The sequence below is a fragment of the Lycium ferocissimum genome, chromosome 7 (genome assembly GCF_029784015.1).
Source record: "Lycium ferocissimum isolate CSIRO_LF1 chromosome 7, AGI_CSIRO_Lferr_CH_V1, whole genome shotgun sequence".
NCBI lineage: Eukaryota > Viridiplantae > Streptophyta > Magnoliopsida > Solanales > Solanaceae > Lycium > Lycium ferocissimum.
In genome coordinates, this window is record NC_081348.1 from 5,132,405 (window position 1) to 5,148,198 (window position 15,794).

At 35.2% G+C, this 15,794-nt stretch overlaps 1 protein-coding gene across 2 annotated transcripts; it reads right to left on the reverse strand.

Moving 5' to 3' along the window:
- Positions 1-1,028: 1,028 nt before the first annotated feature.
- On the reverse strand, positions 1,029-12,165 carry LOC132063151 (carotenoid 9,10(9',10')-cleavage dioxygenase-like). 2 transcript variants are annotated; one of them, XM_059455591.1, is made up of 14 exons: positions 11,917-12,165; positions 11,165-11,235; positions 11,026-11,040; positions 10,573-10,684; positions 8,993-9,092; positions 8,770-8,832; positions 8,397-8,507; positions 7,414-7,598; positions 5,833-5,971; positions 3,308-3,425; positions 3,125-3,226; positions 2,600-2,851; positions 1,926-2,037; positions 1,029-1,471 (listed from the first exon to the last, which is right to left on the reverse strand). In XM_059455591.1, exons 1-14 carry the CDS (start codon positions 12,148-12,150, stop codon positions 1,442-1,444), a joined length of 1,644 nt encoding a protein of 547 aa, XP_059311574.1. In that variant the 5' UTR covers positions 12,151-12,165; the 3' UTR covers positions 1,029-1,441. The 2 variants fall into 2 exon arrangements, with proteins under 2 accessions (XP_059311574.1, XP_059311573.1); XM_059455590.1 differs by having other exon boundaries at positions 2,600-2,859; positions 3,124-3,226.
- Positions 12,166-15,794: the final 3,629 nt, after the last annotated feature.

The following is a 15,794-nucleotide window of genomic DNA, read 5'->3' on the forward strand; positions in this document are numbered from 1 at the left end:
CCATCCTCGTCCTCGATGCACTTCACTGATCCAAGTCGCGTGCTCTCTCTCTCGCCTTGGCGAGCTTAAATAGCTTTTTATCCCCACCTGTGTCCTCTAGTTCTGCATAAAGGCGTTCAAAGGTTGTCGTTTTAGCCGCCGAAACTGCCAACTTCGCCTCCTTTCTCGCCATCTTATACTTTTCCCTGTTCGTCCGCTACTCTTCATCATCCTCGCTATCTACCAACTTCACATATGCCCGCTTCTTTTTCGCTTCTACCTTCCTCGACTTCTCCATTCCACCACCAATCCCCCTGCCCACCACACGCCCCTCGTGAGACCCCCCAATACCTCTCTAGCTGCTTTCCTAATGCACCGGCCGTCCTATCCCACATACCGCCCGCATCCCCCCGCTATCCCACGCTCCCATAGCCATCAACTTCTCCCCCCATCTCTAGGGCACTAGACAAAAGTCAAACTCCCCCACCTAATCCTCTGGTCCGTCATCCACTTCCACCCTCTTCTTCTTCCTTCTTATCTCCAACCATAACCAATAAATTTTTATGTCAGTCGTAAGATTCTCACTCGCATGACCTCGCACTCGTCCTACAAAGGCCTTTATCATCTTTTCTAAGAAGCAAAAAGTCTATTTGTATCACATCCACCGAGCTACGATAGGTTACCAAGTGCTCCTCCTTCTTCGGAAAACTCCAGTTGGTTACCACCAATCCAAAAGCTTTTGCGAAATCCAGGAGTGAGACTCCTCCACCATTCCTGTCCCCGAAGCCAAATCCTCCATGCACCTCGTCATAACCCCTCGAAACAGACCCAATGTGCCCATTGAACTCTCCTCCTATGAATAACTCCTCAGTAGGCGGTATACTTACCACCATTTCGTCCAAGTCCTCCCAAAAGCGCCTTTTTACCAAGACATCTGTGAACACAATCAAACATATCCACCTGGGCTTGCTAACAGATTCATGATGACTTGGATCGATTAACACAAACTATATTAACATTTTTTTTTTGTTGATTAAACACAAACTATATTAACATTGAACTAATTATACTCATTACTACTACAGTATGATAGACCAAAAATGGCATTGGCGGAAGCATCTCTGAACTTTTAAGTCACCGTGCCAAGCCAGTTACAACTTTGAAACTTTTCTAGGATTGTATTACATATCATGTGACTAAGAGCATCTTCGTGTTAAAAAAAATATCTATTAGAGTCGATATTCGACCAAGTGTTGCTCTTTGGTGAGACACTATTATCTTTTATCTGACAAATGTTTGCTGGTCTATTTTGTTTCTGATCATTGAAATAAGATGCCATCAGTAGAGGCTGAGAGTACAAATAATACATCCGTACATTTATTGTGTTTCGAGTCATGCGCAAACAGCAATATAGACGTGGACATGTCACAAGATAACGAGGTATATAGGTTGCTGATCACTCTCACAGCTTGGCTTGTTCTTGAATTTGTTCCTGTTCAAAGTATAATGAATTCGGAGAATGAGTTTTAGAGACAAGCTGACACAACTTGCAGGCATGATACTTCTGATAATGCATCTAAATTCCCTCAAATTATATACTCAACATCGATACCAAGCAGATTCATCTTCACTTGTCAGGGAATTAGTTTCACAGAAAAAGAAGTCATAAAATTTCAATTTCAAATAGGGAAGCAATTTCAAAGAGAAACCTAGCATAAAGCATAATATGGAGATCCAATAGAAAAACCAGTAGCTTTTTTGGTTGCACTGCTGATGTTCCAGAAGAAGCAAGCACTCTAATTAGTTGCTCTTTCTTTTTTCTTCTGTGTGTGTGTGTGTGTAATTAACCAGAAAAGAAACAGTAGTGAGTCCTAGTCTTGAGTTTGGTTCTATTGTTACTGAAAGAAATTTAAAGGCAAAGAACCAAAGTAATTGGGATGACTCACCTCTGTGACAAAGAAAGCATGGAATCCATAAGGAACTCTTTTTGGTAATTCAACAACTGCCACAGGCTCCGCGGACATTGTTTTAGCATCAATTACATTCACAGCTGACTTTCTGCAGAAATTCGTAAGAGAATGGGTCAGTCAAGGTGACTGTTTTAAATTTCAGTCATGAACTTTGCTAATATTCCATATGCGCCTAAGAACTAAGATAGGAATATAATGGACAGGTGAAGATAGAGCATGTTCAATGCCCAAGGGAAATAGGGACATATGCCACTTTCAATTTTATCTAAATGAAGTCCAAAGAATATTATAACTAAATAGTGAATGCTCTTCTCATGTACACATTTTTCTAGCTATAGTCCTATCAAGGTGAAAAACAAAACAGACAATTGAGCATCATATATGATCTTAAAAGCATGTAGCTTCAGTATATTGTAGTTGCAAACGTTCTACACACACACACACACACACACACACAACAATGTAGAATATGTTATGTCTTTAAATTATGTGGGTTCAACTGTTGGACACAACAAGCGGTCTTAACTGACCCCCTTTCACTTTAAACAGTAGAACAGAAGAATTTTCCTTAACTTTTGGAAGACCATCAATGCAGAATAGTCTTAGTGATGCTAATGATAATGCAAGTAAGGGAATGGAAGACAAGGTACCCAGTGTTCTCATCATGTACGAAGAATATCAAGTAGCCATCATCTTCTTCACATTCTGTACCAAGCTGACGGGGAACAAATACAGCCTCCGAACCAAATCTGCCAGGTCCTAGATCAAAGATGCCTTGAACATTTCCTCCAACTTCAAGCTGTGATTTTCCAGTCTCTGGTTCAGCATGCAAATCAAATTTGATGATTCCAGTTACCTTGGCAATGCTGTTCAAAGTGGTTCCGTATACATATCGCTGCTTCCTAAATTTCAACAGAGCCAGTATTATTATACCAACATGAGAGAGAGGCCTTCTGATAAACCTCTAGGTAAACCAGATCAAGCAATCAAAACCAAAAAGGAAAAAAAAGTTAATGCACACAGAAAGCACACACTTAGTACTCGTGAACAAAAGTAGAAGCAAAATTGACAGGTGATAAATTAAGGTGTTCATCACACCCAGCATTTTATAAGGCCAATACTCATGCTATGTTGATTGGACGTTGCCTAATAATTTTATAGACAGGAGAGCTAACCTGCCAGTGTAGCTCTCGTTGATCCTTGGAAAATCAACAGCAGATTCCGATAGTTTCTTCTGTGAAGCTGCACCACTCTTCATGTTGAATCTCATTTCATATCTGTAAAACAAAACCGAGATCAAGAATTGTGGCGGATATAAACAAGGTCAATTTAAACAATCGTTGTCAGAATCTCCTAACAGTTCATTGCAGAAATTCTCAAGGTTTTCTTTAACGCCTCCATTGACCATGTCTAGGTCTGGATTCTGAACGCGGCAGGTGATCAGCACGACTTCATCTCCCTCCTCCCAAGCATTGGCTGGTAAAACAATCAAAATGATAAAACCAGTCAGAATAAAAAAAAGAAGACAATTGAAAGTCACAGAATATTGGAAGAATATTCTTCATGATTGAGTATTATGGATATTATGTGGAGTATTCTCATTTGATTTTTCCTTTATTGATAGTAGAATATTTTCATCGGTTATGTTTCAGTTAAGAATTCTAATGCTAAAGAAAATTTCATTATTCTCTATGTTCTTAAAACCAATTTTAACAAAAGTTTTCCCTCTCCTTGCTTCTTGAAATGGTACTCGATCCCCTAGAATCTTACTAGAAGCTTACTTTTTGCTCACTAGAGGCCGTCCTTATGCCGAACCTGATTAAAGTTTTCTATTAATCTTTTCTCTTTCCGACCATTCTAATAGAAACTTATTTATGACAACCCTTTCTGTGGCACCACACCTCTTTTTGTTGACTGTTTCGGCATAACATAACCATCTCTTTTCATTAATTTTTTTTTTTTGCTGCACTGTCTCTTCCCATCAATATTTTGACAATTCTTCTGGCAACTTCTCAAGAAAATTATTACTCAGTTTCTTCTTCTAGATATTATTTTGTCATTACATAACTTCTTCTATATCTTTATCCCTTTACTGTATCAGAATCTGGCATTGAGTTCCTTGTCTAAGACATTGAATTTTTCTGTCGATAATTTGAAAGAAGCTTCATCTTTTCTTTTTTCATTGTAGCATAGTTCGGATGCTTGAGTCCTTCTCTGAACAACTTCAGATAATTGTCCAGCAAGTCTTCTTTACTTTTTCTTCATTGTATTCGTAAGGGCATTGACCACACCATATTTCCTGTGATTGTTTTTGTTAACTTTTTCATCTAATCTACAGTCACCAATTCAAAAGATGCTATATTATCCTGAAGATTTCCACCACTGTACCTCCTATGACTGACTGATAATAGATTTATTTTCATGGGTGGTGCAAGCAAACACTTCTTTACTGTGCAATGATTAGCGACTTTTTTTTATAATGGTAACATTACAATGATTAGCGACTTTCTGAAGGAAAGAATCCCAGCAGTACTTGTCTTTTCAGAATGGGACCTAGTCTAGTATCCTGAAGGGAGCCTTGGAGAGTTGGAGCAACGGTAAAGTTGTCTCCGTGTGACCTATAGGTCACAGGTTCGAGCCGTGGAAGCAGCCACTAATGGTTGCATTAAGGAGGCTGTCTACATCACACTCCTCGGGGTGCATCCCTTCCCCGGACCCTGCTAACGCAGGATGCTTTGTGCACCGGGCTGCCCTTCATCTAATCTAGTATCCATAGGTTATGGCCACGATATTGGGGTATCTAATGCCATTCGCTCCCCTAAGCTTTCATCTCTCAGTGTACCCAACAGAGTGTTGTTGCCATCGGCATCTTTCCAATCTTCATGCCTTTCATCTTTCCACCGATAATTCTTTCTAGCCCTATTATACTCCAACTTGGTAGTTTCCACCGTCTATCTAGGGTTGAGATTTGACGACTGACTTAAAGGCCAATTACATAAGATTTACACAAGAGAAGAATGCAAAAAACACGGAGTCAAAATGTTAATTTCCTCATCCTGACTTTTCAACATATGCACTCCGAAGAAGAAGATGAAGAATCCAGGATTGAGCCCTGGGATTTGTTGGCGTACTTAAAAGACAACTAGATATACTTTACGCAAAAGAAAGATGAAAAAGCATGGAGAGCCTAAAGAAACTATCCTCACCCTCTTTAGCACATACAACCTTAAAAAAGAAAAAACGAAACAAAAAGAAGAAGAGGAAAAGAGGCTTCCAATAATAAAAAAAAAAAAAAAAGGAAAAAGAAAAGAAAAAATGGGTTTCAACAATAGAAGTTCTTTCCAATACAGTAAGTTGTGCAAAATGGGTTTCAACGATAGAAGTTCTTTCCAATACAGTAAGTTGTGAGTATGGATAGAATGACCACATGCCAGCAGTACATGCAAAGCAGAATTTAGAAGCATTTCTTCTTTTTTTCCCTCTGTTTTTATCCATTTCAAAAAAGAAAAAGAAAAAATGCTCCCAAGTTCTGCTATATAAATTGCATGTACTGTTGGCGTGTGGTCATTCTATCCATGCAAACTATCAAGTTTCAACCGCCCAATTATGTAAAATGTAATGTTTTATTTATAAACATAAATTCAAATCTGGTGACTCCAAAACTTAATTTAACGGTAATCTGATTCCAAAAGGAAAACTCTTTTACTATAAAGTTTCTTATTGACAAATTATTTCCGTTACAGTATATCAATCAAAATTGATGCCTGCTAAGCACTGCATGCATGTGCGAGGTATTGGCTAGTTACCAGCTTTTCTGTTCAGGGCCTTCAGGCTAGAATTATCTTTAAACTTTTCAAGGAAGACAGACCACAAAGTTGCATACCGTTGTGAAATATGAAGCAATTAGGAAGCTCGAACCACTTGATTAGGGCCTCATTGTTTGCATATCGTGCAAGGACTCCAAATCGAGACTTTTTAGTACCATCGAAGGTAAAAGCCAGCTTATTGTTTTTCACCATTTCCTGAATAGAAATTTCATAAATAAGATATATCACATGTGAAAGAATCTGATGATAGAGAACAAAATCATAATGCAATGGATGGAATAGCCCAAAGCTTTTTAAACTCTTTTGGAAGCCCTTACACAACCCATGTAAAACAAATACAGGCTCAACACCCTCCCTACAAGTAACCTGATTATGGGGTTCACACGTGAACTTTATTACAGACTCATGGATATGAGAATGGGTTTACCAAAGGTTGGCTCCAGTACCGTGTGAAAGAATCTGAGCATCCAACCAAAACCTTAAGGCAATAGATTGAGTAACCATGACCTTTGTAAACTCCTTTAGAATGCCTTGCACAACCCATGTAGGAAAAATATGACTCAAAAATAGATTGACACTTTATCAAACAAAAGATTGAGTCAGGGTATATTGATACAAGTTTTTTCAATTCAATTGATCATCTAGCACTAGCAGATATCCTTACAAAATCATTTTGTGATTCCAAGATCAGGAACATATAATATATATACTCATCCAACTTGAGGAAGAGTGTAAAGAATATTGTGCAAATATGCAGTAACTAAGGAGAATATTGTGTATATCAGCTCAGATAAATTAGACCGGTTCTTACAATCAGTCAAGGATCTTGTAAATTATGATTCTTTCCTATTTACTATACACTATTTAAACCCCTATTGCTTCAGCATAATCTTATTCCACAATTGTTTTCCTCTCTTCTTCTACATTTTCCTTCTCATTTCTCTCCTTTTCATACGGTATCCGAGCAAGCAAACATGCTGGTCCAAGTCTATTGTAGCCCCTGATCTACATCTAAGTCTCATTGCTACCCATTATCCAAAAGAATTTCACATGCTTAGTCAAAAAACGAGTCAGGCCTACAAGTGAAAGGATGTGTGTTGCAGACCTAAAATGAATGAATAAATAAATAAATGTGTCTCTACAGTTTTTTTTTTTTTTTTTTTAATCAAGCAAGGACTATATTCAGTAATAATGGGGAAAAAAACTCCTGTATACAAAAGGTATACCAAAAAAAGAGAACCTACATCATAGTATGCACTGTAAATAACTTAAATATTTTCATATAAGATTGTCACTCCATTCAACAGAAACTATGACCCCAAAGAAATCTCTGCTAAACGTGACCATAAACCCGATTGTAATTTTTCCAGAATAAGAGAACATATGATGAAGAATGAGAATATTCCACAATATATGTGAGAACTAGACTATCAGGAAAACTGAAAGTAGTGTTACACAGGAACAGAGGAAACTGATAAATAGCTTAGTTATTCCCATCAACAGAGGAAACTGATAAATAGCTAACGTTATTCTCAACATTTCATCTCTCTTTTAAAAGCTTATGTTGTTCCCATCAACAGAGGAAACTGATAAATACAAGAGAAGCTAATAGATTGTGAGCTATAGAAGTCTCTCACCTTCGGACGAAAACACAAAGGAAGATCCATCATAATTGCATAATTTTCAGTAATAGCAAAATCATGCATCATGATAGCCTCTGGTATTGTTATTGGGACCGGGTCCTGCATAATTCCATCCTTTGATATAACCCTATAAGTGATGTACGGTGGGGTGTGAGAGTAGCCAAAGGTAAACATCTCACCTGCATGTAAAATTTCAACGTCAAACTCAAGAGTGTTCTGCCTACACAATGACTGAGTAATACTTCAAATTTGTACTAAATGATCTAAATTTAGATCTTCTTCTCTCACTTCTGAACGCTGAACCTTGAACTAAGATATAATCACAGTCTCACAGATGCACAACGTAAGCACTGACTAGTATCAGATATAATATAGATTGACTATCACTGTATAGTTAATGCAGAGTTAGCAGTTAAAGTGAAATCCTAATCTTGTGCCAACGTACATGGACAACTGTATGGACTTACCCAGCCTTGATCGTTACAAAGGCGATGCTTTAATACCTCTCATTCTTATTACTTTTTCAATATGAAAACGAAAAAATGTTCTCTTTCCACTTGCACTACAGCCCAAAGGGAACCCTGCTCCATCTTCGGTTCAACACCCTATCCTCCATTCCAAAATCAGTGTTGTTGAATTGATTTGACGAAATATTACTGTGTTTTGGAAGAAAATAGATTCTTCCTTTTTTGTTTATTCCAAATCAACATCACAACCACCAGATTGGCAGCCAGGCATTTATATTGGAGGAAGAGAAGTCAGCAAATGAGAAAAGAAGGCTGAACAGATGTATCAACAAAGGAGGTTACGCAGTTGCAAGGATTGCAGTTGTAGTTACAATTATTAGAAGAATACATGTAATGGTACTTCTTTCATCAGAAAATATTTGGGTAATATTTAAGGGTAAATAATTTGAATTTATAGATAGTGACATGCTTGTTATTGGTAATGCAGAACTAGTATGATTGTTCTCTTACCGGTTACAGGATCAACTTTTGGATGGGCAGTGAAGGAATGTGCCAATCTTTTGTCATAATCCAGCATGCCAAGTGTTTGAAGATCTCCATCCTCCAGAACTTTTAGTGCATCTGTGTGGTGTAAACTTAGTGTCAAAGCCATAAAATTCAAGGTACCTATAATCTAAATCCTTGCAGGAAACTGTATTAACTACTAATACTTGTACTTGCCCAGACAAGCAAAAACTTCAGATTACAATTTCACTATATAGAGCTAGATACGATGACATAGAATGGAGAAGGGGGGAAAATACACCTACTCCAAGGCTTGCACCTCAAAATCATAGATAACTCATCTTTCTGAATTAACATGTCAAACAGAGAAGTGGCTTACAAGGTTTATCAGCCTCTGAAAGTGCCAAAAGCTTCCCATGGTGATATACTAGAGCCGTATTAGCTGGACAAGGAAACGAATCTTACTTTCAGTTAGTAAATATCACATAGACTTAATAAATCTTGTTATGACTGAGGACTTATTCCTTCCAACATAACAAATTATATCTGGAAAGACTTGTGAAGAGAAGATACACATACAACTAAAATTCCAGCCAACCAACCTGTGCCATTTCCATAGGAGATGTCCAATACTTTCAGCTTTGTTCTGAGCATTTGCATATAAACTGTGAACAGACCAAACAGCCCTTTAAGATCTCCAATCTGCACATATAGTAAATGCAAATGGTTTATAAAGCATAACACATGATTTCATGATGCAGTGGTTACATTTGGTTTGGTACAGAAAATTTAACAAAACTAACAGCAGAATGTAACAAGCCAATGGTGTGAATCAATTCCAGGTCATAAACACTAATAGGATGTCCCAATTCCTTTCCTCTAAATTATATGAATGCCGGCAGATGAGCTTCCAGTTATCACAAATTAAAAGGAAAAAGGAAAAAATTTTGATGTCTCCAGTGAAAGAGTATTCCTCTAGTTTGCTTGCTGAATTCAAAGAAACTTCTGTTTTCTCACAATTGCTTCCTGCGGCATTCTTAAATTAGGGTTACCATCGTCCTTTTGTAGTGACGAATCTTTAAATTCTGTACATGACCACATTGGATAGACTAGGAAAGGAAAGGAATCTTCGCGTGGACAAATAGAAAGGAGAGGGCTAGGTCAACCTTACGGATAGTGTGGCGCAAGGACTGGATAAAAAGGATGCTAAGCACTCAGGAGAAGGGTGTAGGGTATTGAGCAGAGCTAGTCAATGCCCCAAAGTAACACAAAACCTCAAATGCAAATATAAGCAACAATATTTTAATCTAGCTAGAAGACTAGAGACTTTGTGTCACATGAAACATCAACAAACAACTTTAACAATGTTTAGCACTAACTCCAAGTGACAAGAGGCTTCAACCCTTTCCATCATACAATTCTTACTGACTTATTTCTCCAGTATAATGGTTTACTCTACAAGTTACTTATTTGACCTATGATCAACTATTAAAAAGTCATTGTTGCGCTATAGAATCACAAAGTCAGTATCAAATGCCTATAAAAAGGAACTTCTTCATTCTTCCTACACTATGATCTTGATATGCTCATTAATTGAAGCCTATATATGTTCAGTCCATTATCCTGTCCACTTTCTGATGTCATATTTGAGAAATTAAACCTTTTCTACGCTATCTAGCTTGGATGAGAAATTGGCAATGAAATAACATGTAAAGACCAAAATTAAGGAGTTGGAATGAGAACAAGATAATTGTGATGTCACAAGCTTAGCAAGAGCAGAGAAATTAGGCACACAACATAGTTGAAAGAGCATTCCAAAATGCTGTAATTCTTGGAGCATATTTTTCAAAATGATGTTATGTCCTAAAGGACAAACCACAATCGAACAACATAATGAATTTGGTCATAATTCCTAATTCCACAAACATATACAATAATACATCAAAGAGAAATTCCGCCCCTTTTAAATAGCATACAAAAATTAATACTTAATGAAGCATTCCATAATGGCGAAATATTAGAAAACTAAAAGGAAGAAAAGCAGAGTGCCTGTAGTTATGCGACGAAGTTGCTGAAAGTATCTATACATGTGAAGAAGTTTTAGTACAAGAAACTTCAGTCATTATCATATTAAGCTTGATGGGAACAAAAATTTACGAATAAGTATTAAACAAATGCATACCTTCATAAACTTAGCTCCACCAAAGAACTCTTCTTGCTTTAGACGTGAAGTCCTCACATAACGTGAGACATACGTTGCTTTTCCATCTTTAATGCGCAAGCCATGAATCATGCTGAACAAAGGTTAGAAGTTTGAGGTTACATTACTTCTTTTCACGTGAAGGTTATAAGGACGTGATACTTTTTAAGCTTTACATAAGTCGTCTAAAAATTAAAGAAAAAAGTAACCGGTAAAACAGAATAGGAAAAACCAGAATAAAGAGCGCTTTGTCATTATAAACGGCAGCTGAATTATCAACACAATTGGATCACATTTGTGCAAAGTAAAAAAGATTAGACAGCAAATATTAATAATACTAGAGTTAAAGAGGCGCTCCGTTGCTTCTTTTTCAAAGTAACTTGGAAATAATCGATTTTGCTCCAAATTGCAAAGTCAAGATTGTAAAGTACATACCCATCCCCATCAAACCTGCATATAAATAGAGCCGGGATAAGCATCAAAGCAATTGGAATCCCTGTTTCACAAAAAAGTTACTATAGAAGAGAAGGAACTTGAAGGTCCTGAGGACAATATATTCAGAATAATAGCGAACCAGTGATATCCAGCAACCGGAGCAAACTTTGGATTCGGACCGACTCTAACAAATTCACCATTAAGGCATTCCTGTAATTGAAAGTTCAAATTACTAAGCATAGTAGAGTCAAGTTGATGGCAAAAAGAATAGTATATACTATATACAGCCTGAGCAATAAATTCTACAATATTCCTTTATGCTTTTAATCCTGGGAGAAATGAAAATAATGGTAAATAACTCTGCTCCTGCAGCTGCCAAATCAGTTCCAGACCAACAGTGAGATGTGGGCCCAAGAGAAAAACCATTCACAACATTGCAAACTGAACTTGAATAAGTTAATTATCCAGAGCTGTTACTTACCCTTGCCCTGTAAATTCTTAATAGCAATACTTCGACCAACAGAATTTAATTGGATAACTCCTTGTCACTGGAGTAATTAGTCCCCTTGACAATTTGAAATTATTACGTACTATTCAGAAGTAACAATACCATAATCCAATGATAAATGTCTTACCTATTTTCACTAGAACCCAAAAAGATCAAATTAACTTTCAGACAAACATGCTGATCAGCCCCAACCTAATTACATGGCAACTGACTCACTAATTTCAAGGTGTGTTTTGATAAATAGTTAGCGATAGTTCAGGTAGGAAACACAAACGCCTGATAATTCAACTCGCAAAAAGTGATACTTCAGGTGTGTTTTTGACAATTATCTCTAAGATAAATAAATAAAAAAGCGATCGCAAAAGTAGAGATAGAAAACTGACAGGAAGATGGCCTTGTACAATAAGGTCATTAAGAGGCGGAGTTTCATCAGTAGGTGCAAAGTTGCCTTGAAGATAGTGAAGTGGTTTGGAAGCATCGTGCATTAACTTGACTATTCCCCATTCCAACAAGTCTATTGCCTTTGCAATTAGTCCCTTTCCTGGCTTTGGGTTAACCACCACTACTCCTCCTTCACTTCTCTCCACTACTCCATCATCATCTTCTTTTCTCCCCATTTTTTAGTTTTAGGTGTTATTGTAAATTGTGTGTCTATTATATTTTAAGTAATTATAGGTTGGATACTTGGAGATTTCACCGTTTATTTATTCCTTCACGGATATGCCATTATTTTGTTTGTTTGTATTCGTGGGGCCTTTCTGCACTAACGGCGGATACTGGGTACAGCTGCTATATGGATTATTACTGCAAACCTCTCTCTCCGAAAATTTTATGGCTGTCATAGTGATGCATTATTTAGATTTCATTTAGCTTTATAAATAAAAATACGTAAGTAATTATTTTCTGTATTTTTAATGTTATAAATAAAAATAATATATTTGTTAATTTTAAAATTTCAATTGAGTTTCATATTTCATTAATAAAAAATTAAAAAGATAAATAAATTATTAATAAATTTATAACTAGTTATATTACACTAATAAAGAATTAAAATCTAAAGAACATATACATTTAAAATTAATTGAGATTTAAATATTTCAAGTGTGATGTATGGATTATGTAATTATAGCTTGTTTCGTAAACTCCAGTCTCTCAGTGATAATATAGTGCTTGAATTAACAAAGATTTTTTTTAAAATTTTCGGCAAAAGGAAATTCAATAGCTTTGGCTTAATAATTGACGGCGGCGGAGATAAGGACTGTGAGGGGAGAACTACCTAATCAGCAACAGATTATGAGCCCGTTTGGATTGGCTTATAAGTTGACTTATAAGCTGTTTTCGCTGTCATTTGGAAACTTAAAAGGTTTAAAATAAGTTCAAAAAAATAATTAGGCCCATTTGACTTAGCTTATCTAAAACAGCTTATAAGCCAAAAAAAATAAGTTAGACTACCCCAACTTATTTTTTTGGGAAAACTAGGTATATATACATGTTAAGGAGAAATATTTACGAAACGTAACGATAGTTTTCCTTATTTACAAAACATAACGATATATTACAAATCATGACGGATTTTCATATATTTTTTATAAAAAAATATATATTTTTTTAAAATATTTTTATTTTTAAAAAAAATAATTTTTATATATATTTTTTTAAATATTAATTTTTTTTTTTTTTTTGCTCAATGGCTTAAAAATTACCTCATATTTACGTGTATGAAAGTTGTATGAAATGTGTATGTGTGAGCAAAATTTTTAATATAATTTTCATATACAAAATTTTGAGCGAAAACTTTAAGCCTTGAATATTGTATGAAAATTGTTACAATGTTGTTGTAATTGTATTAATTTTACGTAAATCTAACATGAACTTTATACATGAAAATGTGAGCCAAATTTTAAGACATGAGCAAGATACAAATTTCATATTGTTTTCATACACACAATTTTGAGCGGATTTTTTAAGCCTTGAACGAAATATACACATTTCATACATTTTTCATACACTAAATTTTGAGCAAACTTTTTAAGTCTTGAGCGAGATATACACATTTCATACAACTTTCATACATAAGTTTTTGAGCAAAAAAAAAATATTAATTTTTAAAAAAAATAAAAATAAATTAAAAAAATATATATTTTTTTAAAAAAATGATTTTTAAAAAATAAAAAATAATTTAAATTTTTTTTTTTTTAAATATAAAGCATGTTTTGTATAGGATTTGTAATGTTATGTTTTGTAAATATAAAACTATCAGTCACGTTTCGTAAATATTTCTCCTTAAGATGTATATATATGTCAAAGACCCTATTTTTTAGCTTATAAGCTGCAAACAGCTTATAGGCATAAGCCCATCCAAACAGGCTCTATGAAATGGAAGGAGAAGTTGGTCGGTGACGAATTATCCATCGGCTCATGGCGTTGGAAGTTGCTGTGGCAACCACAGGCGAGCATTTGAGAGTAATGGGATCTGAGAGGTAGAATCCGGCGTTGGGTTTATTTAGTATGGGGCGGGTGGGTTTATTTTGGTATGAGTTCAAGTGAAAATTAAAATTAAAAATAAAAATGGTTGGAGCTGTTGAGATTATGCCACGTGTTCCCGTTAAATGGGCCGTTAGACGCTAGGGTATATATGACCAAAACGCTAACGGCTGGGTATATATCATCAAAAAAGTAAACGGGGGATACGCACAACTATAGAGAACAGGGGTATATATGACCCTTTGCCGCATGAAAAATCGGTTTCGGAGAAAATCAAGCTGTTATAGTGAAATGGTGTTATATCGAATGGCAATTATAGATAGGTTTGACTGTACTTAGAATACGAGTGAGTACCAACTATAAACTGACAAGCTTCCACTTCACACTACTTTTACTCTCTCCCTCTCAAATTATTTATCGTGGTTATTAAAAATAGTTATCTCAGATTATTTATCATTTGAGAAGTTCAAGGCAGAATTAATTACTTTTTTTCCATTTTATTCTTAGTAAAATTTTGTCATTAATGAAGATGACATATAAATAGAGTAAACATTTAATGGATAGAGATTATAACTTAGACATAAATAAGAGCAGAGTTAGTCAAATTACTCTCTTAAATTAATATTCTTAAGGGGCTTGTAAAACAAAAACACGATAAATAATTTGAGACGGAGGGGATATTTTGCATTTTGCACTCCTAATATAGTATGTCTTATTTTCCAATTTACGTCCTGTTCTCTAATTTTTTGTGATTTACCCCCTAACTTATTATTTTCTAGCAAAATGTTTATCATCCTATGATTTGTATTTAGAATGTGTCTTATTCACCATTGGTAATGCTTACCTTATCCAGGAGACGAGGAGTTAGCAAATAACCCTCTGTCCCCACAAAAAATGTCCTATTTTTTTTATTAGTTTGTCAAGAAAAGATTGACATATTTCTAAATTTAAAAATAATTTAATTTTATGAGATAATTTAAAACCACACGAATATCTAAGGTTTGTTTTAAGTCACACATTTCAAAAGTCTTTTTTTATTTCTTAAATTCCGTACCAAGTCAAACCAAAATAATCTTTTTGGGACGGAGAGAGTAACATATAAGAAGATTTTATATTTGAAGCAGGGACAGATCCAGGAATTACGTTTTAATATTTAAAGTTCTTAGCATTGAACTCATTACATTTAAAAGATTTGGTTAAATATCTATTATACATTGCATTTTTTTTTTTTAACTTTTTACATATAATTTTATGTTTTGTATCAAAAGTACTGGTTCACATGAACCCGATAAGGCATATGAATATATGATATCACTTGCTAAATTTTTTTACTTATTTTACATGTATATTAAAAATAACAAAATTATAAATTGCATGATAAATACAAGAGTTGAATTCCCTTAACTTAAAAACACTTTTCTATTCTTATGAATTGTGTATCCCTTAATGAAATCTCTGGTTCCGCGTAACAGTAAGCGGCGTCCGCCCCTGATTTGAAGAATACTTTGTTATTTATGAATGAGTGATGTGGAGAAAACTTTTTTAACCATGAAATAAAATTTGACACTGCTCTACCTTTTTATTTAGATTTTCATTACAAATTATAGAAGCAAGATAGACTTCCCTATTGACTGCAGGCCAGACTGGTAAGTTTACATGTTGCAGTGCCTGGAGAAAACTCAGGAAAGTCAAGAATCACACTCTGTCTAATCATAACATTGGGCACAACTTCCAAAATCCCCACCCAGAGATCTGATTTTGGAAGTTGGGTTAAAAA